At 42.8% G+C, this 24,797-nt stretch overlaps 1 protein-coding gene across 3 annotated transcripts in view; it reads right to left on the minus strand.

The window, feature by feature from the left end:
* Positions 1 to 24,797, minus strand: part of ARHGEF3 (Rho guanine nucleotide exchange factor 3) — a 317,749-nt gene that overhangs the window by 17,770 nt on the left and 275,182 nt on the right. For all 3 annotated transcript variants that reach the window (XM_066596556.1, XM_066596557.1, XM_066596558.1), the window contains 2 exons: positions 7,228 to 7,335; positions 1,112 to 1,282 (listed from right to left, as the gene is read on the minus strand). In XM_066596556.1, coding sequence (XP_066452653.1) covers positions 1,112 to 1,282; positions 7,228 to 7,335 — 279 coding nt within the window. The remainder of the gene's footprint in view (positions 1 to 1,111; positions 1,283 to 7,227; positions 7,336 to 24,797) is intronic.

Raw genomic sequence — 24,797 nt, forward strand, 5'->3', positions numbered from 1 at the left:
GTATATCGGCCAGGTTTTCACACCTGGCAAATATATGGTGTATCTTTCTGCAAGGAGAGGAGGTGGGCCAGGCCGGGCGCAGTGCACTGAGCTCCTGCCCCCTCTCCACTGTTTGCAATAGGAGGGGCAGGGTGGAGCTACTTTCCTCCCCCTCCCATTGCAAATAGTGGAGAGGGGGCGGGAGCTCAGTGCACTGCTCCCAGCCCGCCTCCCTGCCCTGCAGAACGGGACACCGTATATCGGCCGGGTATGTTAATAAGCCCTTAAAGTGGGGATAGGGCACCGTTGGTTCAATAGATTTACGATAATTTACACCAAATTATGCCTGCTCCTAACAACCATAGATTTCCATTTCTGCTGCACGGACAGCTAAAAATGCTTATTCCATTTGGTGCATACTTTGGTTTAAGATTGCCATAAGAAATCTCAGTCTCAGTAAATTTCCTCCATTGATTTTTATTTTAGGTTTACAATTCAAAAGTAAGGAATCCAGACTCTTCCTCATAAATCGCCTTGTTTCCACTTGGAATGCCATATTAAGAATGATCAAAAGAAAAGCACATCTTTAAAAGCGCAGCACACAAAGATCAAAGTTTTGAGAAGAGCAAGACCTCTCACCTGCTCCCGGCACATGCCAAAACCATTTAACATGTAGAGTATTTCACACGTGTGCTGAGAACAGAGCCAGTATTTGGAGGAGGGAAACGGGCTACTTTTCCTTGCTCTGTCCTGTCCCCATGCTCTGCAGGGGGCGCCCTGCCAGGACATAATTACTCAGTAATGTCCATAATATTCCTTGGGAAACTATGTGATCCCTTGACTGTGGTCACGGTGCTTTAAACATACACCATGCTGGGATATAATGATGTTCCTAATTATCAGTAAACTACTGCTGCATATTATGTAACCCTGCTTAACAAGAAGACTGCGCTCTACACCGGATGGGAGAAAAGCAATGTACACATATTGAATTAAAAGGGTCATCCAGGACTCTTGTCTGTTGGCTTGTCTGGCTCATTCACTTGCAGCCAGATGCAGAAGAGTGGCACTGTTTTTGGAAAGAACTCCCAGACAACCCCATATAGTGATATAGTTCTATAGCAGTACAGACCTCTTGCCGCTTGATTTCCTTGGATGTCAGCGCTTGATTGACACAAACATCGAAGGTTTCGCTCCAAAGTTTGCTGTCCCTTCGTTTTGTGATGGATGGAGGGCCATTTCTTGACCAAGGTCTTGGGGTAAAGAGATCTGGGCGACTGTCACCCCGGAAACTAATAGAACGCTGAAAGTGAAAGAGGTTGAAATCTATTAATACATGTAAACAAATTGTATCATAAATATGTATTCCAAACAATACACATTACAGCCTAAGTCTTGGGGCTTTTTGCAAGCCAAAAAAGCCCCTGCAAGCGAACTGGAACGTCGCACTACATATGTTGGTATTTCTGTGGATTATTTACTTGGACGCGAGATCAGGGTTTAGTTTGATGGCACATCAGTATTTGTTACAACTACTACGCATTGCTGCTCTTCTGCTTGGACTATCTGTAGGGACTTAACAAGGCCATACACCTTAGGCAGAAGTAGGTTGATGGCTGAAGAAGCATTCAATGAATGATCCTCAGATGAATGATTGTTTCCCAGGCACACCTGTACATGTTTTAGTCCATAGTGGCCGTTACAGTTGTTCAAACTGACCATACCTGTCCAATGACACTGGGAATAGGCGAATGATCTTGTGAGAACAAAAGACCTTTCGTCCCACAGTTGGACAAAAGTTTCAAATGCTGAAGACTTCTTTCCAGAGAATAGCCATCAACCAGCTGAAACGGCTGTTCATTGTTATATTTCACTCTACAGTCAATCATTTTGGCTGAAATTGGCAATTCTTTATCAACTTTAGCCTGGGTGCACACTTGCTAAAGCATACAGTCAATAATAGGACAGGACATGTAATGAGTTTTTTCACATAGACCATTGGTCTGTGTGAAAGAAACGGCAGTGTGCATAGCCTCTTAGGCTATAATGGAGCCTGTGTGCTATCCGTGAATGAACATGTAGACAGCACACGAACCCAAACATGCTAGTGTGCCAGAGGCTTTAGTATAATGTGTGTGGGCATCTCTACATTCAGCATTGGCAGATGCCGATCTATCAGATGTAGTAATTAGAGTGGATAAGTCAAGAGACAAGTATATAAGGGTGCTATTACACAAGTGCTACCGGCAGTCGCTAGCGCTCACATTTCCTCAACAATTGCTAGGTGGCGGCTGTGAGCGCAGGTGCTGCCTGGCAATTAGCGCTATTACAGCTTCTAAGCAGCGCTTGTCGCCACTGTCCCTTGGATACAGCACTGCCCTGCTCTACACTGCAATTCATTTAGATGTATTCACATCTAACTTCTACATCGCATCCATCTGCAAGTGTGTTGGAGATAAGAGTTAACAGGATTCAGAAAGCTAATAGGATTCAGAAATGTATCAACAGCAAAAATGATGAGATTTCACTGAAAAACTGCGTAATTTTGTTGCAGTTTTTATTTTTAAATGCAGTATGAACTCCAACTTAACTGCAACATCTGAATAATGTAAAGGATGGTGTCAGCGCAGAAGAGGAGGTATAACCAAATCTGTACATATTGTGCGCAGGACAGAACTGTTAGAGTGACTCTGTACAAACAAAGATGGCCGCACCGCTTCTCTGGCCGCCTGGTAGACACTGTACATTAGTATGTATTGGCAGACTAAGACACTACACGATGCTCTGACCGGCCGGCACTGCTCATGTGGACAGAACTGGCCAATCAGCGCAGGTGTAGCGTCTTACAGCCGTGAAATCGCTCAGATCCCCGCGATCAGGAAAAATGTTAATGATTATTGTTCAATCTAAAATGAACGCAGAACTGAATGACAGACGATAAATTTGCACGTTCAGTCTGTGCATTCATAAAACCCTGAATGACTGATCAGCCCATGTAAACAGGCAGTTGCTCATCTAAGAACTACTGCCTGTTCACTGTGAATGGAGGCGGATGGCATCTGCACCCGGCAAGTTGTCCTGTGTAAAAGCGCACGTCCATAAGTGCATTTTATTAATGCAAATACGCCGCGCGTTTGCACGACCAATAATCACACCCACATTTTTGATCGGCTGCGGCGTGTTTTTGTGTGCACAAATACACCACGAGTTGCACACTCAAAAAGTACCTATTAAATCACATTGATGTTGTGCGCATATGCAGAGAATATGCAGGTTTTCTGCTTAAGTCATGCATATTTACGCACGCCCATGATTTTAATGAGCTCTTGCAGTTCGTAAATGCGCACAAATATAGGTCATGCTGTGTATTTTTTCCATGAACGCACATCACGTGAAAAACTACGGTCATGTGAACTGTGTATTAGTATTTGCGTGTAATACACTGCGCAAATAGTCTTGTGTGAACGAGCCCTTAGACTAATGATGCATACTAATGCACAACGCGCATCACTTCATTAGAGAAGCTGGTGTGACCATTTTTATTTCTCCAGGACTTGAGGGTCGCTTTAACTTTCCCCAGAGAGCTTTAAATAACATTTTCTGAACAGGGCACTGTTCCAGATGTCATTAGGTGTCACAGCCATGTTATTCTTCACCGCAGCATTTATTATGTTGTTCTAAAGTCTGTTAGTATCCAGGATGCTGTATAAATCAGTCACAAATCAAAAACTTCCCATATTTAAGGCGTGAAGACAGTTTCCTGAAGACCGTCAGAACCTAAAAACTCCTGCAACCAGCTGATCACTGGGGGAAGTTTAGTTCAGACATACATTCACGTGCTACAGGGGAAATATAGTCTTACTTACCAGTCATATAACTGAATGAAGCACCGTATAATACATTATTGGGCTGGGTTTGCCAGAGTGGGAGTTGCTGTTGCCTAAAGGGGTTTCCTGACTTAAAAAAAAAAAATGACAGGAGGGCAGAAAAGTGTGTAAAAACAAAAGCATGTCTCGCCCTTCAAATGTCCCAATGCTTCAGCACCTCTGTCCGGTCCCGGCTGCTTTGGCCCCAGAAGGTGCATCAGCGGCGGTCATCCACCCTCCATCATTCAAGCAAGTACAGCAGACGGTCACTGGTCTCACCGATCATGTGTCGTTCAGGTAGTCCACTGCACCAGCTTCCAGAATCGGAACTGCAGCGCTGGGACAGTTGGAAAGGAGGGTTTTTTTTTTCCTTTTACACACCTCTCTGCCCTCCAACCATTTTTTGAAATCAGAAAACCCCTTTAACACTCACTGCTCTGGCTGGTAGAGGGGTCCTGTGTGGGGAACTCCTTCCATGACATTCATCTTCTTACAAGGGTCTTTATGAGAAACCATGTCTGTGCCTTGAAAAGCCCTTCTGGCCTTTTGGACCTCAGACAAGCCACCATCTCAGCTTTGAAAGGTGTGATTTTTTTTTTTAGCGTCTTACTAATACATAAAGTGGAATTAATGGACACCTGGAGCTCATACTTGGATTGTCAGAATAATCTCTAGAAGAGAGATTTCATACATTTTTCCACTATATTATTTATGCCTGTCTTTATGAGTCTGGCTTTGTCGCTATTTGTTGGCTGCAGTCTTGTTTAGGTTATTATACGGCTCCTTCCATTACTTCTGTCCTCCCCTTCCTCTAAAGGTCTCTGTCCTCAAATAACTGTATCCTATGGATCACTCTGTTTTCATAATTCTTAATTCTGTGAACTATGGAAGGGGGGGTCCTAAAAGAGCCAACAAATGGAGGGTAAAACAGTGGGAGCATTTACAGAAGGGAAACAGCTGTTAAAGCCACAAAAGTGAAGCTCCGGCCTCTGAGAAAAGTTTAGCCAAAACATAATTTACTTTCCACATTGGTGCTCACAACTGTAACTAATAAAGCCTTTCTTGCAGACCTAAGACATATTTTCCTTGACCTCTTCAGCACCAGCAAGCTTCTGCAAAGTATTACACGTCTGTCCCCCGACATTATACAAGGAGGCTGTTGGCTGCCAAGGTGGGATCTTTCCAGACCAGTGACTGTACACTATTTTATGTTCCAGTCACGCTATATACTGCTTTCTGGATGAGATGCCGGAGCGAAGTCAGGAACTTGCAGCTTTGTCTGGAAAAGCTGCCACTGTCTGTGGCCCCCAACCATATGGAAGACAGAAGGGCACACAATCCTTACTGCAGCGTCTGGAGGACTTGTCCTTCTACAAGAGGCTACGATATAGTCTCTCGAGCCGCATCCAAGCAACTAGTGACTGATCACAAGGTCTCACTCCTGATGGTACTTTATGAAACCTCCATTCAAGAAGAAATCTTCTGATTGTTAATGTAATGTCAACTTTGTATCTTCTGTAACTGGTTACAACTTGATGCAAAGTTTTAATCCCCAAATAATAGTTAGACAGTTTTTTATATTTACAGCTTTTAATAAAAGTTCATTTTGATTTATTCTTTTAAGCTTCCACATAATACAATTAATTATACCATTAAAAGGGAGTTGTACTAGCACAGTGCTCAGCTCATATGTATGCCAGTGAGCGTTATAGAATACTCGGTGACGGACACCTCTTATGGTGTGCTAGATGTACAAGTACTGCATATCTGCTAAAGCTTCTCAACATTTATCTGTACCCGTTGAATTAACAGCAGAATTTCGTTAATAAAGAATACTCTAGACCACCACAATGTTGAAACAAACAACAGACCCCTCTATCTTTACGATAGATTATCAATAGAAGATCGGTGGGTTAGGTCGCCCAGGCCCCTTGCTGATTAGCTATTCATCAAAGCATGCAAGCTTGGGCACTGAGCTGATTTCTACAGGAGCAGACAACTCTGATTTTACTGTAGTGGGCAGGCTCTGTATTGCAGACCAACCTCCAAATCAAATGAAAGGGAACTTGGCATGCAATACCAAGCCTGGCCACTACAATAAGAAAGGAGCTGTGTGCTTCCTACAGAAATCAGTTAATAGCCGATTGGTGGGGGTCCTGAGCAAGGACCCCCATGGATCTACTATTCATGACCTGTCCTGAGAATAGGCCATCAATAGTTTAGGACTGGACAACCCCTTTAAATTAATTTAATGGTGATCTGCCAGACCCCCCATCCACCACCTATTGTCATGCTAATTTAGGTTAAGAGCACACTAGACAATGATGATTTAAGGTGTCCATAAGCATTAGGTAAATGTGAGCTGCACTCAATGATTTTGGCAGGACTGACGGAGTATTTAATGTGTATTGGGGTCACCAGGCTTTCCTCCAACAACAGATGTTGGTGGAAGGAAGGTTTGAGTATTATTAAAGTATGTGGCTACCAACTCACCCTCCCTGGCAGTCAAGGCACATAAACCTCCCCCCTGTTGTGGCAGAAGCCTGGCTCTAACATCTGCATTGTCTCTAAGTACAGCCTGAAGGGTGCATACGTGCTCAGCTGCACTCTTAAAGGACCAGTGCGTAACTTGCAAAGGTGTTCCCGGCCAACCCCCAGCATATATCAGGCATCCATCCCATAGAGGGTGCTTGAGTATTGAGGTCCTTTTGGTTTCCACAAGGTACTTGCAAGTTTCATCCTGACTTCTTGGTTCCAGAGCTTTGGTTTGGCTATTTTGACTGCGTTCCAGTGTCTGCTGCTGACCCCGGTTTGTTATTCTGACCACGCTACTGTCTGCTGCCTGCCCCAACCTTTAGCCTAATCTACCATGCTGAACCTGCTTTCAGTGACCCGACCTCTAGTTGTATTGAAGTGTGTTGCCTGCCCTGACCTGGACTGTCTAACTACGCTCCTGCTCACACCCTTGGGTACCGCACCTAGGTTTTAAACAGTATCCGCTGCCGTATTACGGAGACCACTTCCTGGGTAATAAATAGCCTGGGGACCCTGCAGCGAAGTCCACGTCCTGACTGGTGGAATTAAAGGGTAAAGACAAAGGTACTTCACGTGTCGCCTGAAGGTTTGGCCAACGCCAAACCAGTCTGTGGTCCACTAATCCTGACAGGTATGATGGATTTCAACATGCCCGATTCTTGGTCCCGCTGCTAGAGGTGTCTGCCAGTGAAATGTCTCCCTCTGAGTCGACCCAAGGCGCATTCAGTCAACAGCTATCTTAGTGTATGAAGGTTTTAAAACTCTGGTGGGATAGTAGGATCACATTACATACAGTAGAGTTCAACACTCCATATACCACAGGTGATGCATAACAAATCTCACTTACCTGCAATGACTGGCTGAATCGCTTTAAAGGTGTTGCCCGCACTGGTGGAATGAGATTTGCAAGTGATGTGACCCTTGAAAGTGGTTTGACCCGTTTGGTACTTGGCTCCTAGGAAGAAAGCAGAAGAAGCAATAAATTACTGATCATGTTCAATGTGAACAAAATGTCCAGACTAGACAAAAATAAGACAAATAATATAAATATAAGTAACGCTAGTAAAGGTTATTCCAAAGTAGTCTATCTGACGCCTCACAAGGATTTGGCCACTGCAGTCTTTGAACCATGAGCCCAAACGTATGGAGACTTGCATTGTGTAGGCACTTTGAACAGTTTGCTTCTCTGATATTAAAAGTTCAATTGAGCAGCACAATGTGGCGTGGTCATGCATGATTTTCGAGCCCCAGAAAAAGATTAAGCAATGATTATAGCCTGAACGCTACACAAACCCCAAGTCTTCTCCAATGTGCAGGTGAGCTAGAGTCCCCTAAGCCCTATCGGGAACACCTCCAAAGGGCTGAGGTGGACCAGATCTATGCCCTATACCCCAATTAGTGTGTATTAATAAATTTTGCCCTTCAGTCAAAGCTGTAAGAAAAACTAAGGGCTACAAAGTCTACATCTGTGGTTTTTGGTTATTCAAGAGGGCCACAATTTAGGCCTCATGCACATGTCTATAAAGGACACCCATAAAAGTGTATGGCCCTGTTGTAGGTCTTAGATATTATAAAAAGTCACGCAGAGGTTTCTTTCGGGTTCTTCGTCAGGCTAAAATGGAATAGATCCGAAGAGGCATGAATATTTATATACACTTATAACGATACACAGTACCAAACCTTTGTTTTCATTATACTGTATACAATAACGTGATTGTGAGGATAAGCAGAGAGCGACTTAATACATCAAGAAGGATTGTATATAGAATCTGTATAGCATGAGCAAAATCTGCAGTCATTTCACATTGGACGCTGGTATCCACAGGCACCTTCTCTTACTGTAAGATAACAATGGACTGGGAATGTGCAGGAAAGGAAATGCACTAGAAAGTACACAACCTGCTTTTATATTCAAGACACAAAACATTGTTTGATTTTCGGTTCATCGGAGAGGAAGTTCCTGTATCTCATCCCGACTCCATACGCCAGCCTTTGCCTGGATTCTCAGAAGAATGTAGTCCCGCGTCTCAGACCCCATTGTGTTCATGTGATGCAGATGGCATTTTATCTTCAAAGGAACTTGAAGTTTGTTCTGATATTTCCTCTCCTGAAAGACTTGGGTTGCCCTCGTCAATGCCCTATTGTCAACGGACGTGTACCAGAGATTGTTCATGTAGGCAACAAGAATAGGTCATCAGTCATTGTCTTGGAGCTATCAAAGTCTATGGGGACCTGAGAAGACAGGAAGAATTCAGGAGGAGACAACCCTACGTATGTATAGTGACTCCTATCTTCCTTCCCTGTATTCTGTACAGCACCCACAGTAGAACATAAGGAAGTTTACCGAAATGCGAGATTGGTACTACGCCCATACCGGTCATAAAAAGTTACTTAGGAAGCTCTACATTCTCACTATAACTGTCATCTAAGAGCTTTACTTACGGTGTTAATAATATGGCCAGTCTACTGTATTTATAGGCCCAAAAGGTAATAGCCTTTCTAAGGAATATAGGGGATTAGTGTAACTGTACTTTCCAAAAACTTTTGTTATGTCACAGGGAAGTCAAAGGTTTTGATCGCCCCCCAGCGATTACCAGAATGAAGCAGCTGAAACATTCATCGGAGTGCTGTTACTGCTCGCTAGCTGAAGATAGGCTCAGTAGAAAGTCCATGGGCCCATCTACACCTACTGAGCGGAGATGAGCACTTCTGCAGCTTCATTCTAGCGATCAGTGTGGGTTTCAGCATCCAGACTCCATGACATGTCAAAAGTTTTTAGCAAGGGCATGAACATTCAACCAAACATTTGACTAACTGATAACTGGTTGGTCTGTATGTGCAATCCCGTAAATTATTCAGATCTTCTTCAAGACTTGTTCAGATCAGCTCTTCTAAGCAAAGGATAAGTAGTTCCCTCCCATAAACTATCAAGCCTCTTCTAACAAACCCAGTAGGCGCATTGAGCAATGGCACTGGCTATTTGAATATGTTGTGTGCTATAGCCCTATAATGTACATTTGATTTTGTACAAAAGGCACAGTGAGGTGCTTAAATAAATCATGGCAAGCTATAGCACCTCGTGCATTGAGGTATGATACGGCGGCACACGTGGTGCGCACATGACATTAATTACCAACTATTCTGCATTAATTACCATAATTACATTGCACAACATTTATTCATAGACAGTCGTAGTTGACTACACGGCTTGCTATAATAAGATGGTGGATAGTTTTGGACACTTTGTTCGTAAGACTGTTTACCAAGAGGATGTCAAAGTGAAGAACTACAAGAAAGCAAATTAGCTTTGCAAATAAGGAAGATTAGGTACAAGGGAGCTGTTAATGTATTACAGACACCTGAGCCAGGATCACCAAGTAAAAAAGGCTCTAAACAAGTACAGATTTGTATTCTGTGAGCGCGGCATGCATTGTGTGCCCACGTGTATACAAACAGCAAGACAAAAGACCGTCCTACTGTGCAAACTCCATCCCGCGAGGTAATCACATCTGGAGGAGATTTAGCTTCCCAAGGAGGTTTGGCAGGTGATAAAGTATATTAAAGGAAGGAGGCATTTAGGCTTCAGTTGTTGCCAGGGTATGATGATAAGTAGCATAATCGGAGTGTTGTGTACTGTCCTCGATGGTGGCTACTATTGTAGACTGAGGAATAACTACAACTCCGGCTCGTTAATCATTATATGCTGGAGGACAGATCTAGCTTAGAGTCTATTACAGAACATTCTGGCCTCTGGTACCTCGTAAGCGGCTTAAGATGCCCATAAACTGGTGAAGTAAGACTGCTAAAAAAAAGTGGTTGTAGAAGATAAGCCATGAATCAAAGTTTTATTGTTCTCTGTAATGTATGGCTGTCCTTCAAAATCTGCTATTAATGACAAGTCATTCACCACGCAGTTATATAAATCATGAGGCGGCACACGGAGCCTGCTGCCTTATACCACCGGGGCCTTACAGAGGGCTTGTCATGCCCTCATGTCTGCATGGGCTGGCTGCATAGCTTTGTAGACTCCAATGATGTCTCTCTCTGCTCTTTACTACCTCCCATTCTCCCGTACAGGGTTTTTTTTTTAGCTTTTTCACATGAAAACTGCATTTACATGCAAGTGCAATTTTTTTTGGCTTCCATAGGAAATTAGACAACATAATCGACCAAAAATGGGTCAGGCTGGGATTTTTTTTCATTCTTGCACTATCCGTGTGAGTGAAAAATTGCTCATGTAAATGAACCCATTGAAAATAATGAATTCCATTCCCTCTCCCTCACTTTTTTTTCCGCTTCTATAAACGTTTATGGGAGCTTCCTGCATATTTCGGCAAAAGATAGGGTAAGACCAAAAACGGTCGTCGATGATTTTTCCTGGTGCAGATTTTTTATGCGCCCAAAATTTGCTTATTTGAAAACATTGGAATCCAATGCTTCAGGTGGTCACGATTTTCGGGCAATTCTTTTTATATGGCAAAATACCTGCATAAATACGGTTGCGTAAAAAAGGCCTAAGGTGGAGAAAAAGCTGGGGCATTAAAAGTCAACATGCCTGAACTTTCATCTACTGGGTGGTGCCTATAGACATACAATAGACATCCAGCGCTGCCAAAATGTGAATGGGGGGCCTTTAGGTATAACCAGACAAAAATCTCAGTAGAATTTGAGTTTTATCCCTGTGTTTGTTTGTTTTTTCAGGCGTTTCTCTCAAAATATAGTTAGGTTAATTAGACTGCGGACCCAACTGAGTGCATTCTATAGGCGCTATACATATATCAGGTAGATTTTGACCATACTGCATGGTATTATCTCTTAGCCTGGATTGGATCAGTGATGTAGGCTTGGAGTACTGAGGGCAGGATGCCACCAGGACTGGGAGTTTTGGTAAAACAATGATATCAAACCTGTGGCCCTCCATCGGTGGTGAAACTCCAACTCCCCGCATGCTGGCCACTGCTGAGGTAGTTGTAGTTTGTACATGAATTGCTCCATTAATCTTACAGGATAAAGTAGGGCACATAAGACCTACCACGTTATGTCCCAAGCAGCTAGAAACTCATCTTGCACTGAAGATTCAGTACACTGAGTGGCCACTGTATTAAAGTCACCGACCCTTCGACGAATGGAGTTTCCCTGTATGGAAATGAGACCCGTGACAACGCAGTGCAGCATAAAATCAAGTAAGCAGGTTTTCTGTGGATCAGTTTAATTGTGAATCCACATAAAATGGAAAAATCGAATAATCTGAGCGACTTTCAACGAGGCCTAGTCAGCGGTGCTAGACTACCTGGGGTCAGGATTTCATACAATGCCAACCTCATGGGGTCTTATGCAATGGTGTGATCGAGAAAAAGAATCCAGCGAAAGGGGATCCTGTAGATGTCAACGAAAGGGGTCAGAGGAGAATGTCAAGAATCGTTCTGATAACCATGTGGTGTACAGTAACCTGACGCTCCAACTAATGTGTCAGAATGTACAGCTTTATCGTTCCTTAGCACAGATGGGTTAAAACAGCAGATGGCCATTTTCAATGCCACTGCTAAGAGAAATAGAAAGGCAAGACTCCAAAAGGGTGAAAACTTGATCACTGAGCCATAAATACATCAGCTGGTCAGATGAATCCAGATTTCTGATGGGAAAGTCAGAATTTGGTGCAAGCAGTATGAATTGATGAGCCCTTGAGTGCAAGTGAGTGGAGCTGAGCTGCAATACCAGACTCAGACCATCATCGGGAGTGGCGCTGTTTCTGAAAATAAATGCAGGATTTTTCTTCAACACCCCCTTTTTTGCCTAACTGCAGAGAATTGTATTAATTTGTAGTATTAGAAAATACTATATAGTGATAGTATTATTTCCCCGTTATCACACATCTAAGACCAGACAACATTCTTCCACTCTTTTGTATTATTGTTGCTGGGATTGTAGTCTTTGATCTATAGGCCCTAATGGTTTGGAAGAAAAGGAATATTCTGGGCTGTCACGTCACGCTGAATTGTTTTCTCATAGTATTGATTAGCGTTCTGTTCAATTTCACTGCGGCAGACCACCCACAGACCCCTCATTAACACGGCGCTGGAGAGCACACTCCACTGAAAGTCAAGTTTGATTTGGCTTCCTAAAGAAAGATGAGCTCCATTCAAACCCGCTCCTATTGTGCGGGGAATAGAAGAGCCAGTGACCTGGATAACATTAACCAAGGAATCACTGTCTCCGTCCAGGTGTGATACAATACTTCAGCTTTTTACTTAATGCTCCACCAGCTGTCAAGGGGGCAAAATAGTTCTTGCTTCATCTGCAGAGGTCAGTAATTCATCCATATCTAGAGGTCGTTAAGAAGGTCTTCTCTAACTGCAGAGCAAATGACGGTGCAGATTACTAAGAGTGCAATCACTGCTCAAAGTGCAGAATGGAAATAAAGGACTGGACTCAACCGTCTTCTAATGAGCGCTGAAGATGGTGATGCAGGATAGGGCTACAAGGTAGCATAAAAGTGCACAAGAATAAAGATGAGGGTGCATTCACACGTAGCCGGCCTAGTGTGCATTTTCTGCACTCGGTGCGGATTTTGATGTGGATCCACAGTAGGTTTCACTCCCTTAATTTAAACGGTGAGATCTGTGGCAGATCTGTACTGCATCCACCATGTGTGAACTCACCTTAAAACCGTAATGTGACTTCAACTGCTCATTGCGAAGGAAGAAGTCACACGTGTACCACAGTGGGAACTTCTGTGATAGTTGTATGGCAGCTTATACGGTGACCCTAATTACATATAACTGTAAAGCTCTAGTTGTAGAAGCGTAGAAATGTCCATAAGGCCGGCCTCACATGGACGCATTCGCACGCATATTCACATGCATGTGCATTTCATCCACGTAAAAAGATAGAACATGCTCTATTTTCCTGCATATCTGCGCACCAAAAATTAATATCCTGCAGCATTTTTGCATTGTGCCGTTCCTCTATTGCTTCTCCTGGAAATGTCTACATAAATGGAGAAGTGGGTGTTACCATTCCACTTCTCAAAGGAAATTCCCAATCGTGTTATACTGCGTAGTGACATGTAACACCTACAGTAGTTGTCCATTTAGTTATACATTTCCAGGCGAAATAACAGAGGAACAACACACAGACTTGCACAAGATTTTTTTTTTTGTCATTTTATGGGGAATACAAGTAATTACAAAAACGGAAATGTCAGAGGAGCGGGCAGGTCCTCTAAAATGTGTCAGGGTCACATAGCTTTACCACCGCTATTCTACAAGTATATCGTATTGCAGGCGCACAGTGTTCCTCTAGGGACAAGTGAGTTAAGACTGACTTTACATAACCTTCCTTCCCCTGACAGATCACAGACTAGACAGTCCCTAAATGTTCGCCGATGTCTTAAATACACCTAAAAGCTACACTGCAGCCCCAGAAGTAAGAACGGCGCGCGCTTTGAAGTGGGTTTAAACGGTTTGTGAGTCAGTGTCTGTATGGAGAAGGTCTTTATGCGTCTCGCCCGGGGCCGCAGTCAGTCTTAATTAGTGATTAACTGTGTAGATATTTATATGTGAAGACGATAGAACATATGGTACCCATACTATATCCTTAGAAGAACTCACAGAAGACCTTTGATTCGGGTATCATTTGCTCTATGTAGTATTGCTCCTCAGCTCCAAGCATTTGAATCCATTTGGGATGCAATACCGGACACAGACCATGGACATCAGTGGCGCTGTTTCTGGAAGAAAGCTGCCACTTTCTTCTGCCTGCATACAACCCCATATTCTCTACTATACATTTCATACCCTATTAGTAGTTGTGGACTTTGGAATACATACAATTGGCATGTAGAGACTGGAGGAAAATGTGGGCTGGGGCTTTAAATTTATGCAAATTCCATACATTTGACTGCGATGTGAATTTCCTGCTGCCAGAAAACATACATTTACCAGTAATTTATAGCAAAACTATCACCCCCAAATCACACTAGGGTCAAAGAAAATCAAACGCAACGTTATTATTCCCAGATGTTACATCTCGCAGCGTATTAGTTAGAATGTAACCTACAAGCTATCAAATGCATTCAGCATTCGGAGAGGTAAGTCAACATTTTCTATGGCTTGCCGCCAAAGGCCCTTACTTTATTAGTTTGCTACTGGCAAAACTGGCCCTGAATCTAGTGAATTATAAGAGTGCAGTCTCATAACTTGTCACAAGTCCAAAACCACACAAAACAGCGAGCGCAGGAGATAGCATCAATCACAGCGAGGCGTTATGAAACCCTTCTTGTTACATTTATAGAACATGTCGTAGCAATCTTTATTTCCATATTCTTTTTTCAAAGGAACCATACATAATGTAGCTGTGCCTGAACTTACAGTTAGGACATCCCGGGTTATGTCCTCCAAGAAAGAACATTTATCTTGTGTAAATGTGGAAGACAATGAAGCAACCTTTGGAGTTTGATAAAACAAAACTAATGTTTCCAAGTAAATAGTGAAGTGTGATTAGTTCTTCGGAAACAAGAAGTGTATGACTGGGAAGGGGCCAACATGGACAGCCTTTCCTACATCTATACACATAAAGCCTGTACAAGACGATAGAAATGATATAGCAATATAATCACCAAGAGCGGATCAGGACTGGGATGATGTCATGGCGTCCGCCTTGGCCAAGTGATTCACACACCAGTTCATGCCCAGTGTCGTTTTGACAAGATATTGCCGATAACAGCAATTCTCTGCGGGCGTGTGGTTGGATTGGTTGGTTAGGAGCCTTGTGTCTCGGCTGGTCAATCAGCGCCTGTCTGTATACATTTATTCCGGCTCCTCCTCATGGAGGCCACCAGTTATACTTCTACTCTTTAGGTGTTCCTGGTGAAGTTGGCTGCTTCTGTGATGCTCCATTGTCAGATAAGCCTTTTCATCTAAAGGATATTTTGGGATGTTGTGACATCTATCTCCTGACTATTTTGCTATTTCATTGCATACTTGTTTCCATCTACACTGAATTCTTTATTATTTTCTGTAGCAAACATCATCCCTATTTTCCAAGTAGGAAGAGTCAGGTTCACCCCATGTTCCTGATGTGGAGTCGCCCTCATCAGGGCGAGTGTTCTTCTTTTAAGTAGGGTCTCGTAGTATTCGTTGGATAGACTTCTGGTTCCCCCACTTTTGGTTTTGTTGTTCATATTTTCTGTTCCCCAAGTTAGTATAGTGTGTGTATGTCCGTCCTCTTAGGACAACTAATTACTGCCAATGTGGACGAGGTGTGTCGCTCCCAGCTTGGATGTAACCATTAGGTTATGTTCATGTGGCAGAGTTTTTGCAAGGAGTCTATAGCAAATTGCTGCCTGCTAAGTATCTAAATCATCTGAACTGGAATCGACATGGAATGATGTGTCACTTCTTTGCACAGATGAATCCGCACTGGGAATTCCGCACGCTCATTTGCCCACTGAAAAGGGCTACATCCACAGCATACAGAAAGCAAAACCGTGGCAGAAATATGTGACTTAGCCCCGGATTTCTATAGTGGGTTTAGACGTGGAATCTCCACAGAAAAATCTGACATGGATTCCACCCTTAGGGGCTCCAAAGTTAGTTACATCAATAACATAGTTTAAAGTTTCCAACAAGAAGAATCTATGCATTAAAGATACAGCCCTTGCTGGCGTTAAGGGCTGTGGAATTAGGACCCCTAGCTCCGGTTTCACATGGCTGAGGTGACCTTTTCAAGGGTAGAATTGGCCCTTTTGTTGAATGACCATCTAATGTAGAGGTGGTGGGAAGGAGCGAGGACAATCAAGTGCTTGGTCCGCCACCGTGATCTGGATGTGTGGGCCAGTCATTGGGAAGTTTACACCCTTCACATTTTTATTTTTTATTGGACTGTTTCCCACGTGAGATGCATTGTTACACTCATCACTTACAGTAGATGACCTTAATTATGTTCTCTATGCACACATGCTTTACAGAAGATACTTATAATTACAATTCCTCTATACCATTCTGTGTCTCACAGTCACATGAAGAGGTAAGGAAGTGACAATCGCCCCAAGGCATTAGCAGGTTCGGGCGTGTAGATGTATTATCTTCTATATCTGGAGGCACAGCATGGGAACTATGCCCTCAGTATCAGTTCCACAATTCTCTGCCCGCAAAGGATATCACGCCCCCGTTTTCCACATTGATGGTACGTTAAACAGATAGACACTGATGGTTTGATCTGTACCATGTAACTATACACTACATATGTCTGGAGCTAGCATGTTTTACGCTGCACTACAATACAAGCCGCTCAACCCCATTCTCTGCCCATCAGCCAGATGAACACCCTGACAGCTTTGTGTGCAGCTCCTCTCTCTGCCCTCCTGAACGTTTAGAAAGAGGACATCCTTTTGATGTAAATTTAGGTTTGGTTGGTGAAGATGTCAGCTTAGATTTGCATTGAGGAGATCAGAGAGGGGACTGCAGACCCAATGAGCGCTGAACTGAATGGAATCTAGCAGCTTGCACTGTAGTGTAAAACATGCAAACTACGGATGACAAAAGAAATTTTTTTTTTGTAATTAAAAGCCATTTTAATGTGTTTAATTTAATAAAAGGCATACATTGTAGTTATAACAATACGTCCCTTTCACATGGGCCAGTTCCTGGTGTTTGAAGATTGCCGAACAATGAGATCGGCGCTAGTTTAAGTGGCCTTTACGCAGACTGACACAGGATGAATGAGGAATGAATGATAATTCACATGATCATTCTTCCCCTACACACTTTCACATGGGAAGATGTGCTGCTGACAACTTTGATTTTTACTGTAACACAAACAAGTCGATCAGACTAACGAGTGTTGTCTTGTTCATCAGCTGATTGGGAGGATATTCACACAGCCAGATGATCAGGCAGACAAATGTTCCTAGGAATATTCATGCCTGAATATTGGACCAGGTAAAAGGCCTTAAAGAGAACCGGTCATCACCTTTTAATCCCATAAACTATTTTATGGGGCTCCAACGTAGAGGAGCGGGGATTCCGGGAAGCTGTATTTCAGACTCATGGAGCACCCCGTTCTTGTGCTTTGTCCCCGTAAAGTTGGTGCATGCACAGAGCATGACTCTCTTCAGCTGTCTTCTCGAGTTTTGCCATAGAGATAAATGGGGATGTACAGAGTCAGCTGAAAAAAGCCACGCTATGTGCGCTCGCAGAACTCGCAGGGATACAGTGCAGGAACGGGGCATCCGATGAGTATGAAACACAGCTCCCTGAACTCCCCGCTCCCTCACATTTGACCCCATAATGGGACTCAAAGGTGAGGACAGATTCCCTTTAATTCTACTTGTCCACAGCTATATACTTCAGCTCTCAGCATTGATCCAAACCAAAGTAGTATACTACAGTTTGCAGGCGTGAGTACAAAAACAACTTTGGGTTGCCCTCAATATTACATGCAGTAAATCATTAAAAATTGTTTTCCACCGATGCAGAGAATACCTACAATGTAGACTGTTGTGATCTTGTTGCAGTGACTTTTTAATGTAGCCTACAACACAGTTATGCAGCCGAGTCTCCCGAGTGGCCGCAATGCCATCACTTGTAAGGAGCTTTACGGCCGAGGTATACAATATATAGAATATTTACTCATGGTAAGATTATCCCAGCTAAATCAGTGGGATTCCCATGTATATTTTCACATAGCAAAAGAACTCTGCACCCCAATTGTGATTACTATTTACTTAATACCGGAATATTCCATTTCAACACATAGCAAAGATAACATAATACACATACAATATGCACACATCAAAAGGAGCCGACTCTTTGCTACATGCAGGTAGTTTATTGGAGCAACTTGCTCTGACCAAAGACCGGTCTCACAAAGCGAGTGGAAGATTCCAACCTGCTCTGAGATCTAGGTCAGTGGTTTCGGACCTGTGGCTCTCCATGCTGGGGTTTGTAGTTGTGCAACGGCTAGTGAGCCAATATGTTGACAAAACAAAAACACTGGTCTGTGCTATAAAAAAACAACACTTTTTAACAAGAATAGAACCAATAAAACATCTAATTTGTGCTAAAAGCCATAAACGGATATAGAGAGTAAAACACCTTACACACTGGTTGGCGACTGCTGAACTGTTAGTCCTTGATGGTTTTATTAATTGTGTAATCAGTGGTCCAAGCTCTTAAAGGAAATAGGTGTTCCTCAGTAATGGCACAGTTTGTTTAAATCCAATTAACATGGTTGAGATGACTGTTTGTACTGTTAGGGTGGTCAGTGTACTATAAAGGGAGGTTACAAGGTTCATTTGTGGGGCTGGGGGTTTATCAGCTGGACAGCCAGTGCTGCTACCGCTCTTATCATCCGTAACCAGAAAGTAATTAGTAGGAAATTGTTTGAAGTTCCATGTGAAATTAGGTCAGTCTTAATCAATTTGCCAAAGGACTTCGATCTCAGTCTCAACCGTGTGCAGAAATTACAGGCCGTGTTTAAATCACAATGTTTACCTGAAGCAGTCTGCCAGGATTATGCAGATTCTTAGTCGTACCTTATGGGTTTCCTTACAGGAGAATAACCAGAGACACAATCCATACATCATGTATAGAAGTTCACAGCAACCATCTCATTTAAGGTCTTTTGCACATGGCAGTGCAGTATGTCAGAGGCTGTATAGCAGCACATATAGCCCTTCTGTATATCACTAGGAGGTGCACAGAGTAACAGAAAACCCCCTAGACTTCTATTGGTACTGTATAATGGCTCCATAAAACTCCGAGGATGTATGGAGCTGTAATATGGCCATGGGCATGAGTTTTAAGATCCCCACACATGTTAGCCAACAGTTGTCTGAATTCAATGATTTCGGTGGGACTGGATCATTCTGGTATATGTATGGAGGCTGTGCGTCTTTCCCCAGACAGATGAAATCAGGAAAAAAAAAAGGATCGTGTCACAGCGCTGACAGCGCCATGATTTACGGTTAGCATAGACCGGATCAGTGTAATGTCAGCACAGCAGCCCTGGACCAGGTTACTGAGAAACTAACATCTCCTTATGCAGCCAGTGCTGATAGGCTGGCGGGGTTTTCTTTCAGCCCAGTAAGCCTATCAGTTTACATGTAAAGATATTTAAATCCACCTCACAGTTCAAGGATTGCCAGTTTTGCGTCCTGTGTGATGGTCATCACACTGTGCGAGTGAACCCAATGGGTTAGAAACCAGAGATCCTGTGTACAGTAGTTACAGCTAGTTTCATACTCGGTTCCTAGGTCTCCATAGTTTGGGGTTAGTTGTTGCCAGTTTGCTTTGAACTCTGTTTCTCTCTCACAGTGGGGTCACCCTTTTCGGAGCGGGTGCTCCACCTATCAGACCAGTCCAAAAAATCCCACTAAACTTTGATTAAATACTCTTTGTTAGACAGGAAAGTCTCAGATAACCCATCTACTGGTTTGACTCATTCTTCGGATCCAGAACTTGTCATCTCCGGTTGTGTCAACTAGTTGTTCCAGATGTGATATGTTGAATTTTAAACACCCAATCTTTTAGTTCCCCCACAGCCATCAGAGCTGTCCAGCTGTGGCTTTCTCCACTGTCCCCTAACAATCTACCGAACCAAACATTCATGTTTATAAAGCTGTCAGAAGTAGCTGTTGGCCAAATGCTCTTGAAGGTGTATGGGCACCTTTAAAGCTGTGTTAACCAAGTAGACTTTAGCAGGCAGTGAGACCACTCTAGGAGCACGAGCCCTAAACATTTGTATGGGCTGCATATAATATGCTATCCATACACAATACATTGCATATGGGCAGCATTTTTTTATGAAACAGAGCAGGGAATAAAAAAGAAAAAAAAGTCCTACTGCTCATGTCTATATGCATGCAATACGTGGGCATGCGCAGTGCAGTCGCTGCTATATGCAGACTCTCCTGGTAGAGCGTATGTTTACAAAATGGCTAAAACGTTGTGGGGAGACCCGCAGTGTTTTCTGCATACGCCTGTGGTTTCTCATACGTTCAGAAACACACATCCAATTTTTCAGCCTCTCTTGATTTCTATGGGGAAAAGAATGATATGGCATCCGGTGAAACATGCCACATTTTTTTTCAAACACCAATACATGAACTGTGTATTTAAAAAAATGCTCTATATGAAAATACAGCATCACGGATATAGCCATAGGATAACATTAGAACTGTAGTTCAGATCAGCAGCACATGGAGATTGTATGAAGTTGTAACACAAGCCATGTGGATGAAGCCTTAAGGTGGCCATACAACTGATAGCTTTCAACCAACAGCTATTCATCTCAACACCTCAGTACATGTGTACACTGGGCTTAGCCAATTGTGCGTCTGTTCCCAACAGGGAGAAGAGGATAAGCAGCTGCCAGAAACCTCTGGCAGTGGCTTATCTCCCTTGAGACGAAATCTGAAATCCAACATGCGCCATCCTTCTTTCCTTCAACATCAATGGCCTTATCCTTACTTCCTCCAATATCTACTGCTTGGGGAAGAGTCGGGAAGCCCCCATACGCATTAGATGGCTGACACTTTTCCCCCCAAAATTGTTGGGTTCTTCCAACATTATTCTAATGTGTATGGCCACCATTAGGGTTTATGCATGTCCTGATTATCTCCCCAATGATTGAATGGATAAAAATCGGAGTCATGCATGTCCCGCATAAACTATAACACAAGGAATTTTTATACAGCTCTAATTAAAACATTCACACCAGTATTCAGTAGTTAAATGAAACATTCATGACAAGTGTTCATTATGTTGATTCATGGTATAGGATTTGACGTCCGTGCGCAGACAGCTGTTAGAATTCGTCATCTACTTATAGAATAGCATCACAGTGCATGAGTGATAATTATTCGGACGTAAAAAGGGAAGCCCGAGGTAGTGAATGATGTGTTGTGTAACTCACTACAGAGGAACACCACAGAGCGCTTATATCTATAATTGCCCTATTAATAGCATGGAGCGTATGGAAGAGAAAATGCTGAACATGACCTTTTCTTATTTACTGTTCCGAGAAAAGCGTTGAGTGACACATCCTGCTCATATGTAGAAAAGTTTCATCAGCTTTGGACAGGATACACCAACTTGTGGAAGGAGGCCTTGAAAGATGCACAATATCTCATCTTATACCCAACTGGAGTCCAAGAAACATTACAGCCAAGGTTGTTAAAATTGCCCCTAAATTTGCAGAGAGCAGTTCGATCTGACGGTAAAGGTGCGGGCAGACGAGCGCATAAACGGCGCGTTTTTGCGACCAAACGTATATACGTGACCATCTGAGGAAATGGTTTCGAATGTATTCGTTCACATGGGCGATTTTACGGCGCGTAAAAACGGCAATTCGAAAAAAACCGGAACATATGCGACCGAAATACGCGCCAACGCATATTCGATCGCCGAAAAGACCGTTTGCAAAGTAGGAACAAACGAAAATACGCTTTCTAGCTCTGGTCGTGATCGGTGAAAAACGATCGCTCGGGCGATTATACGTTGCGCTCGTGCGAACGTAAATACGCCTACGCTCGTCTGCCCGCACCCTAATACTGTATATACTGAAAGTTGACATCCTGTGAGTGAGACGCTTCTGGAACCACTCTGATGACTGTCTTAGGGCTCCCACCCACTAGCGTTTTTTTACTGCGAAATTCGCAGCGTTTTTTTTTTTCTGCAGGGGTCTTTGGGCTATGGGAGTTGTAAAGCTAAAATCGCGATTGCGCAAAATCGCGATTTCGCGGTAAATCGCGATTTTGCGCGATCGCGATTTTAGCTTTACAAGTCCCATAGACCCCCTGTAGAAAAAAAAAACGTGCGACTTTCGCAGTGAAAAAAAACGCTAGTGGGTGGGAGCCCTTACTATGGGAATTGTTAGGATTTACACTCTAAAAAAACACCTAAAAAATTGTATTTATTTTAACCATTTCTTAGTTTTCCTCTAGATCCCAAGTATTCCTTCTCTAGTAGACAGTAACAAGTAATTTTTGCAGTAGGGGTAGCAAAATGATTTCAACCAGCTACAGGCTTGTTCATAACTCTGTCGAAGATTCCGCTTGGAGTCTCCATCGCAGATTACCAGGAAAATGCCAGACCACATGATGAAAACCCAACGATCCTCATTATGGTCAATGGAGTCTGCTGGGCACCATTAGTGTCCGACATATGATTGATCGGTCCCTGTCACCATTTCTCATTGTTCTGTTCCTATGGCGCAGCAGAACAATGGAAATGTCAAACGGCAATGTGAATGGAGCATTTAGAAATGGGAGCAAGCAAAGCAGTCAACAAATCTTGGCAAGAATATTTATGCTTTACGTTGGCAAAATAAAACCTTACAAAATAATATATATGCTGTCAATTTTCTTTGCAGTGACAAGTAGGGTAAAGTTATTCAATCCTTCTGGTGGGTTGTCCTATAGGAATAATGTTGTAGACTACTCTTAGATACACCAGATTCAAGGAGACCTTGGACACAAGCAGTATGGGCACCTCCTGCAGTAGCTACCACCCAGTTTTTTATATAAAAATGATCCTTTTTGAGGTGTGGCTCTTTAAGCTTGTCAATTCTCTAATGCAGCCATTTACAATTTACCTGATCTGAATTCTACAGTAGATGCCATAAAAAGTAAGATTATGCTGCTGCCTGTTCCTACAGGGACCCCGCTGCTTTGATGAGAACTACTATCCTGGACCAGGAATGCTGACTCTTTGACTGTAAATGTCTCTTCAAAGATTAAGGAAACCTGTTGAGTCCATAGAGACTCTGGCAGCTGCTGCCTGTCTAGAAGTGCCTGAGAAAACAAAGGTCAAAGTTTTTCAAGGCTTGGTTATCTGAGAGAACCCTCCCTCTCCTTCGGAAACTGCACATACAATCTGCACAGAAGCCAAATTCATAACAAACCATTGTTCCCGGCACAATGTACCCAGAGCACAAACATAACAACAAGGAGGAATTCTGTGAAAAACAGAAGCTGAAAAGAAATTAAAGGCTGTGGAGATTTTGTGGGTCAATGTTTTTCACTCAAATGAATGTATTTTGGGCCGACAATCATTTCTGAAACATGGTTTTGTTAAAAATTTTGCACTGGTTGTCTTCTGCAGCTTCTACATATCACTGTATGTAGAAACTGCAGTCAAAATGATACACTCATCTGGCTGATTGTTATTTTTTTGAACTTCCCTTCTGGCAGTTCTTTCTTGTGGGAGAACAAAGTATCAGTATGTTGAAATCCAGTATGGCCAATCCTTCTTTTTCCTGACATCTGCCATTGGAGAACACTTGGCACAACCCCATAGACATGGAATAGTTGTCAAATCCTGACAAAATCGGCAGATTCGACCAACTTTTTCTAATGTGTATGGGAAGCTTAGGCTGTTTAACTAGCTAGGGGCAACTGCTTCACTTTTGCCTGAACTACTGTCTATTCACGAAGTACTTATGGGTTCAACCCCATCAATGTATTATCGAAATGAAGTTTGTATACTCTCTTTACGTTTTCTATCTAGTGAATGTCAAAAACATATTGGCAGACTATAGACTTCTTTGTCTACCTATATTATAATATGTGTACTCTACTGTACTATTAACAATACTGGTGCTGTGTAATAGGATGATGAAATTAACAATGTATCAGTGATTTGATCATACATGTGGCGGAGAGAGTGTCTAGTCAATGTCAAATCTAGTAAATGGCGCAGAATTGTGTTATGTGATGCATGTATACAAAGGTCTATGTATTTACTCAATGGAGCGTGCATAAGGACGCAGACATCCATAGTGTCAGACATTTTTGTGGTAAGAAAAGGCAAAACTGGTTCCCACTAAAAACAATAAAGTCAGCTATGCCATAGGATTTAATTGGCTTTTTTTGTAAAAAGACAGAGAGGAACGTGAGCTTTGAGTATGTGAAGGAGCTCAGAGAGGTTGCTAGAATTATTTACAGCAGCACAGAAGCAAGGTCATAATACGTGCAGCGCTGTACAAGGCAGTGCCTGGTGGTGTCTCCTGCGCCGCTCTGCAAGGTGCTCACACCAGCTAGCACCCAGTGCATTACCCAAACTGTAACGCAAATCCACATCAGGATCTTATAAGATTTTCATTGATCTTCCCCTGAAGTTAATTTCTTGGCATTTTCTCATATCAGTTGTTGCTTCCAGAAAACACAATTACAGATAAGATCTTATCATCCTACTTCAGCTAAAGTATGATACACAATTCTCGTTAGATTTCATATTCGTCTGAAGCCTAAATATAGATTATAAAACCACAGATAACCTAAAACTGGTGTCACATGTAAGAATGAAGTATCTATTTAGACAGTAAAGAGTCAAGCGACATATCTTAAAGTGTTCACAGACAGCAGATCTGCTGCAGAAATGTCTCAGTCTGTCCCATTCATCTGAATGGGGCTTG

The sequence above is a fragment of the Eleutherodactylus coqui genome, chromosome 3 (assembly GCF_035609145.1).
Source record: "Eleutherodactylus coqui strain aEleCoq1 chromosome 3, aEleCoq1.hap1, whole genome shotgun sequence".
Taxonomy (NCBI): Eukaryota; Metazoa; Chordata; class Amphibia; order Anura; family Eleutherodactylidae; genus Eleutherodactylus; species Eleutherodactylus coqui.